Source organism: Sipha flava, unplaced genomic scaffold (assembly GCF_003268045.1).
Source record: "Sipha flava isolate LNK unplaced genomic scaffold, YSA_version1 123_pilon_pilon, whole genome shotgun sequence".
Lineage (NCBI taxonomy): Eukaryota > Metazoa > Arthropoda > Insecta > Hemiptera > Aphididae > Sipha > Sipha flava.
The window spans coordinates 707,098-720,270 of NW_020271749.1; the positions used below are offsets into that span (position 1 = coordinate 707,098).

At 29.7% G+C, this 13,173-nt stretch overlaps 1 protein-coding gene across 3 annotated transcripts in view; it reads left to right on the plus strand.

Moving 5' to 3' along the window:
• The first annotated feature begins 672 nt into the window (after nt 1-672).
• The window catches only part of LOC112694103 (allatostatin-A receptor-like), a 221,605-nt gene continuing 209,104 nt past the window's right edge, over nt 673-13,173 (plus strand). For all 3 annotated transcript variants that reach the window (XR_003149537.1, XR_003149536.1, XM_025569477.1), the window contains exon 1: nt 673-1,128. Coding sequence is in view for 1 of the 3 variants with exons in the window: in XM_025569477.1 (XP_025425262.1) it covers nt 958-1,128 (171 nt within the window). In the remaining 2 variants the exon portion in view is untranslated. The remainder of the gene's footprint in view (nt 1,129-13,173) is intronic.

The following is a 13,173-nucleotide window of genomic DNA, read 5'->3' on the forward strand; positions in this document are numbered from 1 at the left end:
ATTTTTCAATGTTTTTCGTAATTATTAAGATAGTTGTTGGGAACCTTGTGAAATGGTTCTCTTCGAAGTACCAACTAGAAAATATTTCCTATATTTCACATAATAATTGATCGGATCAATTCTTCTGGGAGATACCCTGTGTACATACAAAAGAAAAATACACACAATACGATAAAACAAATAAATTCCTCATTTCATTCAGAATCTACAGATAATTAGATTGTTTTCAGATTTTTAGATACATTTTGTTTTACGGCCGTACGTACGGGTGTTGGGCATATAACGTCAGGCACGTAAACAGAAGCTTAATTTTTGGGGTGGATTAGTGATTAACGTTCTTCAGAAATGATCGGGCCCCGAACAACGTACAGTAAAGCGATATTCGCTCGTACGTAACATGCCCGTTAAATTACGTGTTCTGCATGGCGTGCGACCCGAAAACGTGTCATCGGACGACGCTGGTCGGCCGACGGATGCTTAGGTATATCGGATCGCGACGGGCAATCGTGCGGGAGCACGCGCGGACGGCGGGACTGTCGCGCACGGGTTGAAGGGTCGCTTTGCCGACGGGGTACGCGGCCGGGCGGAGGCACGCGTGTTCCGTCGACGGGGCGTGCGCGAGGTGTTCGTCGCGGTCGCCGCCACCGCGTTTTATTACCGCGCGCGATGCGTGTCCGTAGTGCCGAGCCGCGGCAGTTGGTCGCCGCGCACCGTCGAACGTGTACACGCCGAGCCGCGTCGCTCGCAAGCGTCGTCCACCGCTGCCGTAGCCGCCGTCGCCCCGACCGAACACCGCGCCGTGCCGACGACAGCCGCTCGACCACAGCTCCCTCCCCGCACTCGCGCGCCCACCGTCACCCCGCCGATGACTTGTTGAACCTTGCCGCGTGTCTCTAGCCCGCCAACTCTACTCCCCCCCCCCCGCCCCCCCCGCCAATTTGCCTCGCTGCCGCCGCCATGGACTCGACGGCCGACGGCGTGTCCGCCACGTTCGAAGACGCCGTCGTGCTCTACCGGTACGAGATGTGCCACAACCTGACGGCCGAGGCGGCCATCAACGTGCCGCTGTGCACCAACAGCACCGAGTTCCCCGAGGACTACAACAACACCGACGACGAGATCCTGCAGGTACGACGTCCATGGCGATCGCGCGTGTGACTCGGATTGTTCCAAACAACCGTGGGCAGCACCTGAGAAACCTCAGGATACTCAGTGACTTGATTTGTGTCCACTTGTGGCGGCGACTTGTGTTGTATTTCTATTTCGTTTTTTGGTTTTTTTTTCCGCCCTCGGTCGGGATACGGTGACGCTCCATTGCCTCCGAAAAAAAAAACTACGATACGCATCCTGCCGCGACAGTAGGACCCGTGAGACGAACTCAAGTCGTTCGTCTTGGAGCCGGCAGAATTTTGTTAAGCACGGTGTGTGCGAAAATTGCTCTGTCAAACTATTTCACGTATTTCGTGAATTTCTCGAAAACAATCGGAAATCGTCTCCAATTATACCAACTCGTTTATTAAAATGTTTGTCCGATTTCTCATACATTCGTTTTCGGTTTACGTGACACTTTTGGAGCTTTTCTAAACCTACATACAAAAATATATATTTTATATTTATACTATCCATAAAAGTGTTTTTTGACGGAAAATAAAACATATATCGTGAAATCACTCAAAATCTAATAACAAAAACGTTAAAAGTTAACATAATTTTTGAATCGTTAGTTTAAAATTTGAACGCATTAACGTTTCAGAGTATATTTTTTTTCCATGAACGTTTTTGGTTTCTAAAAATATAAACGTGTTTATTTGACTGTTTACAACCTCTACTATAACCAATTATTACAAGCGTATTGATAAATAAGTATGTATAATTGTACAAGATATAAGTTCATGTTCATTGTATTTTTATTTAATAATTATTCGTATCAAACCTAAACTTCAATAAATTGTACATGTAATTTCGAAACTACGTCTATCCTTTATAGGTTTTATATTTTTCAAAGCCATAGATAGTGAAAGCATTGAAAAAAAAAACGATTGACGAGTAAATTAAATGAAAATAGTAGAACCAACAGTTATTCAAATTACTAAAACTTTTGAAGTTCATTCAAATTCCTCAGAGTAACCGTTGTCATTCGCAATATTCGTTCATCAGTTAAAGGGAACGTCGGAGGGGTTCACATGTTCACAAATATGAACGCAAATGCGTTCGTTCGTAAAAACTAAAACGCTCGTTTTCTCTAACGCCGAGTTAACGTTGCACTTTACGTACCAAATGGATATAACGTGTTTTTGCATGTTTTGCTTAGCGTAGAATACAACCCATTGAGAATTAATTCAATTAAAAATACCGTCAAGCATATGATTTTGGGTTGGAAAATATATTAGGTACTTCGTAAACTACGAAAACACCGTAGTCAGGATTTCAAAGGGGGTAGGCAGGGTAGTACAAATATTTTGTCAAACATTACTTTATAATTTTTCTATTAAAATAAAATATTACCCCAGGTTATGTACCATATTATTATTTCATGGATAAAATAAATAAATTCTATTATATGTTAATTTAGACATTCAGATAACCTACCAAGCAACCAACATTGAAATAATGAATATAATTTTTTTTTTTTTGGTGTATAATTAGTAGACTGATAGACTTTAATAAAAAAATCATAAGCCCAATAATGAAAAAAAAAATAATATTATGGATTTTTATATTTTTTTTTTATTATTATTTATTAAGTAAATATTAGTAAATAAATAAAAAAAGTTCACACATAGAGAGGCGTGTCCATGTAGTCATACGTATAAGTATCCGCAATACAGGTTATTTGTTTAAACGTGATCGACTATATCCAGTATTTGGACTTGTCTAGACGAATTATCTAGTTACTTATTTAATCATAATTATTCTTTTCTAGATAAATAGTTACAAGTTATCTAAACATTTATCATGGTTGAATATTTTACTAATATCTAAATTAAATCGTCTAGAAACATTTTGATTACCAGTATTTTGCAAAGAAAATATTTGCATGTTTATTAAAATCCTCAAACAAAATTTATACGTTATAGAACAGAAATAATACAATTTATAAAAATGGATGAATAATGATAATGTTTTTATTCCCATTGTATACCCGTATGTATAATGTTCACTGTTTAAAAATGAAAATTGAAAATGTTCTATTTTGAGAATGGATACTTGTAGTTATCGGCATATTAATTATTAAAAATATTTACCTTATGATTTATAGATATTTGTACGAATGAATTGAATATAACACAGTAAATATTGATTTATATTTTAATCAAATCTAATAATAGTTATGGATATATAATCTGCGTTTAAGTTATAATGCTGTAAGAAAAATGCAAATAAAATAATAATAAAAAGCTATAATATTAGATTTGCATTAATTTAAAAATTGTATTTTTTTAATCTAGATAAGCAAGTGTTTATTTTTATTTATATCTAGATACATATGAGTTGCATTATGTTTATCCATATAAATAACTACTCATCGAAGTCGATCACCGACTATACTTAGAAAAAAAAAAAATAATTGTCATGTTATTTTTTTGTTTTGATACATATTTTTTCGTACATGAAATTTTTTTATTTTCTAATTTATGTCAATATGCTACTTACTTTTTATATTTAAATATCTGAAAATAGTAAACTAGTAACAGAAGAAATGGAAAAATAAAAAAATATTGTTTTTAGAAAATCATGAAATTATATCTAAATAAACATAAAACTCAAGCAATAAGTATTTTCTCTTTTCCTCTTACTTAGAGCGTTGTTAAAACAATTGACATTTATATGAAAAAGTCTATGATGCACTTTTACGTATTAATATAATATATTATTATTATATTATATATATATATTATTTGTCTGAGTGGAATTTCATAAAAACGGTACACGAAAATCGGCCATTTTTTAGAACAAAAATGTATCTTTATGTCATCAAAACCGTAGTTTTATTTTCGCGTATATAATGTTTTCATCATATTTACCATAATTCTGGTACTATGTTCAGCATTCATCATTTCCACTTCATTCGTATTGCGTATCACAAATCACAATAATACAATGCATTAAACAAAAAAAAAAAAATAATAATAATAATAATAATAATAAAAATAAACAAAACATACAAGTGAATAGCGACTTAAGTTAAGTAACTAATTAGTTCAATTATTTGTAATCACGTATACTCTATCGTATTTTCAGCATTAAATAATGTTATAAAATTAAATACAGCGCAACAATAATAATAATTATAACTTGCACGTTCTAACGATCCTTTTTCCAAAACGGTATTGCTGTCACATTATTTTCGTACGTTTCCTTATAAAAATACTTCTCAGCAGCACGCAAAGTCATTGAAATCGGTGACGACGATCTAACCACAGCGACATTTTCCACACGCACCAGTCATACATCCGCTGTGACCGCGTTTCTCGTTTCCCTCATTCGGTAAAATATTATTTTTATTATTCATTATTGTTATTGTCTTCGTGCCCATTATATAAACGGTTTTTCGATAAAATAATGCCATTTCGTACATGTCACGTAACGCGGACGTATAATAAAAACATTTACACGCGTTCGTATGACTGCACGTTCATTACTTACGCATATTATTAGGTATTTACAGATTTATCAACTCGTTCGGACTCGCAGCCACTGCCTACAGCGCAGATTCAGTGTTCAATTAGGGCATCGCGGCACTTGATGTGCGGGAATCGTGTCGTAGAATCGGAAAACAAAATCAACACAACACACAGATGTAATATTTAAATTAATGTGATTACGGAAACGATATGATGAATTATGTATTTGTTATTTGGTTGTGCATTTTTTCATACGAAACGAATTAAATCATTTATTCGTACATGAGACCGTTTTTTTGTTTTTTTGTCATTTATAATTTGGCAACTCACAGAATATTGCGATGAAAAAAAGAGCCGTGGGTCGAAAAACTTCGAACGCCTCAGCTATAATGTGTTGAATAATCCGATTCCATGTCTATATTATCGGTTTACGCGTTCGGATTTTACCTTTTACTTTTTTTTTTTTTCGTATGTGCTTTAAAATATAAAAACATTTAAAATCATTTACACTTTTAAAACAAAACTTCGGGAAAACCGTTACACCCTATTTTATGTACATGTATATGTGGTTATTGTATACTCGTATATACGCCCTTCGTATTATGTTAAAATATTTTACTGTAATCGAGTTGCAAGAACTTGAATTACATTATACAGATCAGTTCGATATGTTTTTAAATTAATTTATTTTTATCACTAGAATATTTTCACTTTCCATGAAGTTACAATGTATGGAAACTAGACTATTATAAAAGTATTTAAATTTTCGTTTTTGATATTTAGATTTGTGTTAAATAAATATTCAAAATCTTCCCGAAGAAGTACTAGATTTTGATTTCTGGATTAATCCTTTGTGAATCAATGGGATGAGTTTAATAATTTTGGATTGGGTGAGAGAGTTGTGCTAAATTTAACAAAGCCTTTTTGGAATATAGGTATGAAAGTATTTTTCGATAATTATTTTACATCGATACATCTTTTAGAAAAATTAAAATTAGAAAATACTTTGCATGTGGGACAATAAGGTTGAACAGAAAAAATACCCCTTTTTTAGCTGACAAATCGTTAGAAAGATACATGTATGACTGCAAAACATCTCAAACGGGCATCACAATTTATAAATGGAAAGACAATAGAGTAGTTCATTTTTCTTCTAATGTTCACGGTGTTGAAGAAAGTACAGTACTCCGTACTAAACAAGACGGTTCTAAAAAAGTCATTAAGTGTCCTCTTGTAACAAAAGATTATAATACATTTATGGGCGGAGTGGATAAGGCAGATCAGTTGAGAGCTCTGTACAATGTTGATAGAAATTCTAAAAAATGGTGGTATAGATTATTCTGGGGCATTCTTGATATTGTTTTTGTCAATTATTTTATGATAAACAATAATCTAAACGATACAAACTTATGTGTTAAAGAATTTCGTCGAATACTATCTCAAGGGTTAATAGTTTTTAATAAATCTGGCCTAAAAAGAACTTATGATATATCTCCAAGTAACAATAAAAATAGCTTACAATCTAGAAGGGGCAAACAATTATATTCTACACTTTCAGATGTAAGACTAGGTAACTTGGAAGCACACCGGATATAATACTCTATAACAAGAGGTAGATGTGAGGTGTGTAGTAAAAAAAAAATTGAATCCAAACCATTTAGTAAATATACTACATGCAAAGTTTTTTTATGCAAAAATTAACAGAAACTTTGTTTCAATGAGTATCATACAAAGTAATTAATAATATATCTGAATTCTTTAATTGTAATTACAATAATAATATTGTTAATACAAATAAAAAGAAATATCAATTATGTATTTTGAGTGTTAATCTTATTTTGGTGTTTTCCTCTCAAATAAATTATACATGTAAATTTATTTTTGTATAATATAAAGTACAACAAAAAAAAAGTATTTCTTTACCATTAGAGTATAGCCAATAGGTACTACTTATATACTCGTATAAGAATATGTTACTTCATAAGAAAATTGTATAAATTTCAATGTCATTAAAAAAAAAAAATTGACTATTTATATTTTAGATCTATCATTTTTTTAATTTAAATAAAATATTAATAATTAAATTTGAAATTGTCATTATTTTTAAATTAATATAAGAATAAAAAAATAACTAATTTCAATTAATATTTTCATTGAAATTAATCAAATTAATTTGCCGTAAAAGACCAATGGGACTTTTAAGTCAAACGCCCAGAAGACCAATGAGAATTATTTGTCCTTGTACTTAAAAACTATAAATAAAATAAAAAATTAAAAATTTTTTAGTTTTAAAATTCATTAAAAAAATAAATAATCAGTATAGTGCAAAAAAAAAAAATACATTTTTATCATCATTTGTACTTGGTCTGGAAAGGGTTAAAAATTCTATGTTTTAACTAAATTTAGTCGAAAGTTTGTAAAAATGCGTGAGCGGTTTTTTAATTCTGTAGTAATGTTGCAGCACTCTCAGACGACAATACTGCTAATGCAATTTTTCCTTACATTCTAAATGTAGTAAGCAAATGATTGTTCAAGAACGTTTTTCCAGTCCCGCTAGGTGCATCAAGAAAGAACAGCATCACGTTGATTATTATAGTGTTATATGCAATTCGCTGGTCTATGGTTATTTTTTTTCATTTTTCTGAACGAAAATTGAAAGATGGTTGGCATCATACGTTTTTTCTTCAAGTTAATCTCTGTCTTAGAGAAATTATTATGTTTATCAATCCGTAATGGAGATTCTATTTTAAAGTCTAATAACATTTTTCCTGATATTTTTAGAAGTTAATCTTCAACCAATATTAATATCTTATTCAAAATTTGTGGTACTATTGCTGATTCCTGGGTAGTGTTCAAAGTATGCCTGTATTGTTGCAGTATATCAGATGCCATATTTTCTTAGTGTTTATTCCTTAATTCATTTAAATTTGATATATGATTACAAAAAGATAATTTTTATTTTATAATTCCATGCCATACAATAGGTACATAGGTATTATACAATTTACTCATTTATGTTAATTAATAATTAATTATTTACAAATTTTAGCGGACTAAATTTATGCATTAAACCTTCTCCGTGATGTTCTCTTTAATTAAAAAAAAAACTCCATAACGATTGAATTAGTAGTTTCGAAACCAATCGCTAAGAAAGATTTCCACTTTTGCTTGTTTATAAGTTTATACGTATAGACTTAGCTAAATTCGGTTTTACTACCATTAGTACTATCATTGTTCATGATTGAGTATATATCATTATATGTCAAGATACATATAAAATGTAATGTTTGCTTTGGATTTATTTTAACCTAGATTGTGAAAAATTATTTCTATGAAATAGACTAAGTCTAGAATTTTAAAAATAGAAGATGATACTTGTTTTCAAAATAATTCCACGCATAAAGTATGTTAGAATGTTCTGACATTAAAAAGTATCTTGTAAAACTTTATTAGTTTTAATCTAACTGTTAGCTTATCTTAACTATTTATAATGTGGACAAAAATGTTTTAAAATTGTTATAACTTATAATGAAATTACACCACAATATGTGATCAGATTATATATTTTTTATAATTGATGATAAGATACTTCATATTATAAGTACCAAAAATAAACAAATAAGTTGATACTTACAGGACAATAAATCACAGAGCAATAGGTAAAATATCATTTACGTATTACACACTTAATATGGTTAATAAATAAGATAATTTAGTTAATAAATCTAGTGATATACTTATTCTAATAAAAGTAAGTTGATTCAAATGAAATCATATAATCAATCTTTTATAATTTTAGTTTCTACATTAGTTAAGAAATATAAGAAACATTTCAAAAGATTTAATAAAATCAGAATTAAGTATAAAAAAATCATGTAGCATAAAGTAATAAAATATATTTATAAAGTATTTTGTGAATTTTAATGAATAACAACAAATAAAAGTTTGTCTTATGAAGATACAGTAAAAAGTTTGATACAAGTCAATAGAAATAGAAATTAATTGATCAAGTTCCACGTTGATCATGATTGCAAAGCTATTTATGCAATGAAGAGCTTATGTAAAAAAATTTACTCGAAAGTTAATTAATATAAATAGTAGACAATTTATGGTTATTATTCGTTTTTTCTTATTTTTGACCAAATTTAATATTATTACGTTCATTCATTAAACGATAATGTTAGAAATTATACTTAAGGATAAACAAAAGTATACCTTTATATGATAAATACAAACGAATGGCATTTTATAAAAGAAACTAAAATTATAATAATTTTAAACACGATATTTTTTATATTCAATTGTATAAATATTTGTTCAAATTTAACTTTGAGACACTATTGATAGTTATTGTACTATTGCTATTACATAGTACAACAAGACTTTGATAATACATAAATATTTTTTAAAATTATGGGTCGTATGTTTTTATCTTACAATGAAATGTATCTGACATTATTTAATATCAATTCTTATTTTTTTGTTAACTGTCAAGACTACTTTGAAAATAAAGATAAAACTACTTCCATGGCACAAAAAAAGAATAAAAAAAAAGAACACCAACGTAATCTATTACAGGTATTCTTCTGGCATAAAATATATAATAAATCAAAGTAGTCTTACGCCACATAAATATATTTAATATCAGAGATTTCAGTGATACTTGACTTTCCATATAAGCTATTCTTAACTTAAGGTTTAATAATTGCTAAGTAAAACGAAATCAACATTTTTAGAAATGATTAGAAATTTAGTTGAAAAAGAATCTAAGAATCTAGTAGGTATTTTACGCCCTGGGTCAAATTTGTATTATACCATAATACTATATTTATATGCATATTCCTCCAAAATAATTTATTTATTTATTTATTTTTTTTTTAAATTCTTTTTTTAATAATTTGTTAATTATGCAGATTAAGAATAATAATTAAGAACTTTTAATAGTTATTTATAATTTAATATTTATAATATTTACTAATGCAACCAGGTTACAGCCCTAAATGGATCGAAAAATTTGACTGCTCGGGGCAAATGTCCCTATTCCCCTCTTCTCTTAAGTGCGGCCCTGGTGGTACTAAGGTCTTGTTGATTTATTCCACAAATTGTCCAGTGTGGTTTTGTTAAACTGTCAACATTCGCGTATTATAATATATTTTATTGCAAGAGCTTGTTTTCACAGCTGCTGGTCTTTTTGATTTTTAGTTATTTGCCTTCGGTTAGACGCTAGTGCGTATACACACGTTTCTGATTCACGGCCGATACGGAATCACAGATATTTTTGTTTTATCGAAGCCAGTGATGTTTTTCTAATCGTCCACGTAAGTTACGTTTTGTGTAAATTGATTGGATATTTCTAAATTGTTGTGCTCTATATGTCCTATACATAATTTGTTGTTAATAGTTTTACGTTCTTATTTATTTATTTGTTTATCTTCACCCTTGAAATGCAATAAAATTATTTCCTTTTTGTTCAGCTTCTGTGTTTTTATTTTCTATTATTCCGGCTTGTGGCGTGGAATCTTCCATAGTTAGTTCAAATAAATGTATTCACAAATTCGAAACGAATAAAAATATACGTATGGAAAAGTATAGTTTAAAAATAAGAAAAACAAATTAAATTCGAAGTATAATTTATATTATTGAGTATATTATATTTATCACATTTAAACCAAAAATGGAAAAATTTGTAGATTGAACGATACGTTGACGGTTGATATTGGAATTATGTTATTAAGTGGCATTATAATAATATTGTTTTATATAATGCTTTTAATTTAAATGGTGACATGAATATATATATTAAGTTTGTTTCTTAATATTTTACAAATACTCGTAAAATCGTCTTATTTTTTTTTAATTTTGTTTTTTTTTCTTTAGTTAATTATTAATTTTTGAATGATAATCTTTATAGACATTGAATTCGTTTGGATAAAATATTTAAATTAAAACATAATTTTCATAACATTATACAAATCTGTTCACGACCCCCTAAAGATATGTTTCTGTTGGCTAACAATTTGGTGAACAACTGTGAGTTACTAAAACTTTCTTAACTTTATGGATAATTAATTTATAGGCTCAAATCATCACGCATATGTTATAGATTTGGTATCTGTGACCAACTATTGTATATTAGTATTCTATATCATTTAATACTGATTTAACATACAATTATCTTTTATGTCCTACAATATTTTATGTATTAATAGTTTATGTACTTCGTTCGACGTGATTGCCTATAATTTAGTCATTTGACTTGCTAATTGTGCTCTATTGATTATTTGATTTGTTCTATTTTAAAGCACATATTTGTGATTTTTCTCAATATTTACTACCTATTTTAAATTTGATGAGTAAATCTAAGGTGATATAAGTTCGTATAACTGAATAATACAATATGACCTAACTTAACCTGAAACTTAAGAAGGTCTTAAAATCATATTAGTTATTCTCGGAATATAATTTTTGTACAAATTTTTATATGTTAATAAACATTGTTATTTATTTTTAAGATACAAAATATAATTAACGAAAATATATTATAACAATTTACTACATTTTAATAAAGATATAAAAACTTTAATACCTCACATCATCATTTGCATTGCAATTATATGTTTTGTTTTGCTTTTAATTCTATTTTTAGATTAATAATTATTTTTTTAAACCTATAATTTGAGTTGGATGTAAGATTATTTTGAGAATTTTCATAATACTATTATCCTAAGTAAACCATTCCTTTTAAAGTATAATTATAAACTTTATTAGAGCTCTATAGTTTTAAGTACAATTATTAACTAAATTTTTCAAAAGAAAATTGTGAATCAAATTACAGAAATTATTAGGTTATTGAATACTTTTTGTTAATGTTACAACGTTGAAAATCGTAATAGCACAAGGCTTAATGTTTTAACAAATTATATGGTAAACTTGTTGTAATTGTGGTCTTTATGTTATCAAGTTTATTTTTAAATGTCCACTTTCTTGAGGTTGGGCGTTAAATGAGTGAAAAAAAAAATATTTATTTGTTGGAAATACATACATAAAAGCTTATGTACTTGTATATAATTTGCATATTTGATATGGATATTTAATGGTTTTTTTTTAAATTTTTACGATGATTAGTGAATATATTTTCTCCAAGTACAATAATGTGGCAGACAATCTTAGAAGCCAATTTGTTTAATTTACATAATAAATGTATTTATAATTATAACAATTTATACGTATTGTATCAGAAAACACTCTCTATAAATACATAATAATTAGTGACTGAAGTTATCAATAAGCTCTACAAATTTTTATGTGAAATAAACATCAAATCCACAAGACTGATTTTTCATTTAATTTTGAGATTAAATCTATGTTTCATATTTTTATCTGGAGTAACACTTTATAAACAAGATGCTTATGGCAAAAAAAAAAAAAACATTTCTCCAGATTGATGCGACTTAATGCAGTGTATACAAATATATCTGTGAATTTTCTTACCTATGTATGTCTTGTAGATTATGTATAGGTAGTGTTGACCCATGTCTATGTGTTGATACGTTTACAATATCTGACGAGATTAACTTTCGGACGGTAATGTATAATTTTATCGATCCGAAAAGTACAGAAATCGGCGATATCATTTAAACGTCCTGATGCACCACTGCACGAGGGGTGCAGTGAATTTCGCAACGACAAACTATCTCGTCGATTTACATTCCGCTTATGTCGTACTGATATTTGTAACGCAACCGTAATAGAATCTACCGTAAACCGTATTATGATATCTACGGTATTGTTTGCGAGTAATCGATTTTTGCGGAATTCTTCTATCGTAACGGTGTCGAAACGTTATCCAATATGGGTTTGGCAAACAAAGCATTTACGAAACACGTTGCGCGCAAGCATACTAATGTCTGATGTGCGCAGAGAGGGAAGCTACGGAATTGGAATGTACATGGATGCTTTGCGGAAATGTCATTTGGGTAAAACTGTATCGCATTAACAGTGTCAGCGCATATTGCAAGTGCTAATTTAAAACAAGGGAAGGTCGGTGGACATTTTATGTTGAGACAGAGAGAGATAGAGAGTGAGAGAGGGGAGGGATGACGGACGTTATGTAGAGTCAAACCAACATTAGTGATGAAACGATCTGATCATAATACGTTGTACAATAATTACCGTAACGGTTTAAGCTCAGTATTTTCGACGTTCAATTTTTTTTACGCTCAATTCCGAATCCGATACAATATACATTCTCGTGTAGGTAAATCGTTACAATATTATATTTATGTTTACGATAAACACCCAGATACGGTTTAACGTTTGTTCTCACTGAATCGTATTCAGGAGTGGCGAAATATAGGTTGTGCAGGTTTTGCGAAAAACGGTTCCAAAAGTCAAGCGATTTCGTTTGAAAAGCTTACGCTCGTAAATCGTATTCCAAAACAAAAAAAAAAAATTACATAGTTTTAGTGCATTTAATATATATATATATATATGTGTGTGTATGTGTGTGTGTATGTGTATAAATGTATTATTTTTTTATCATATTGCA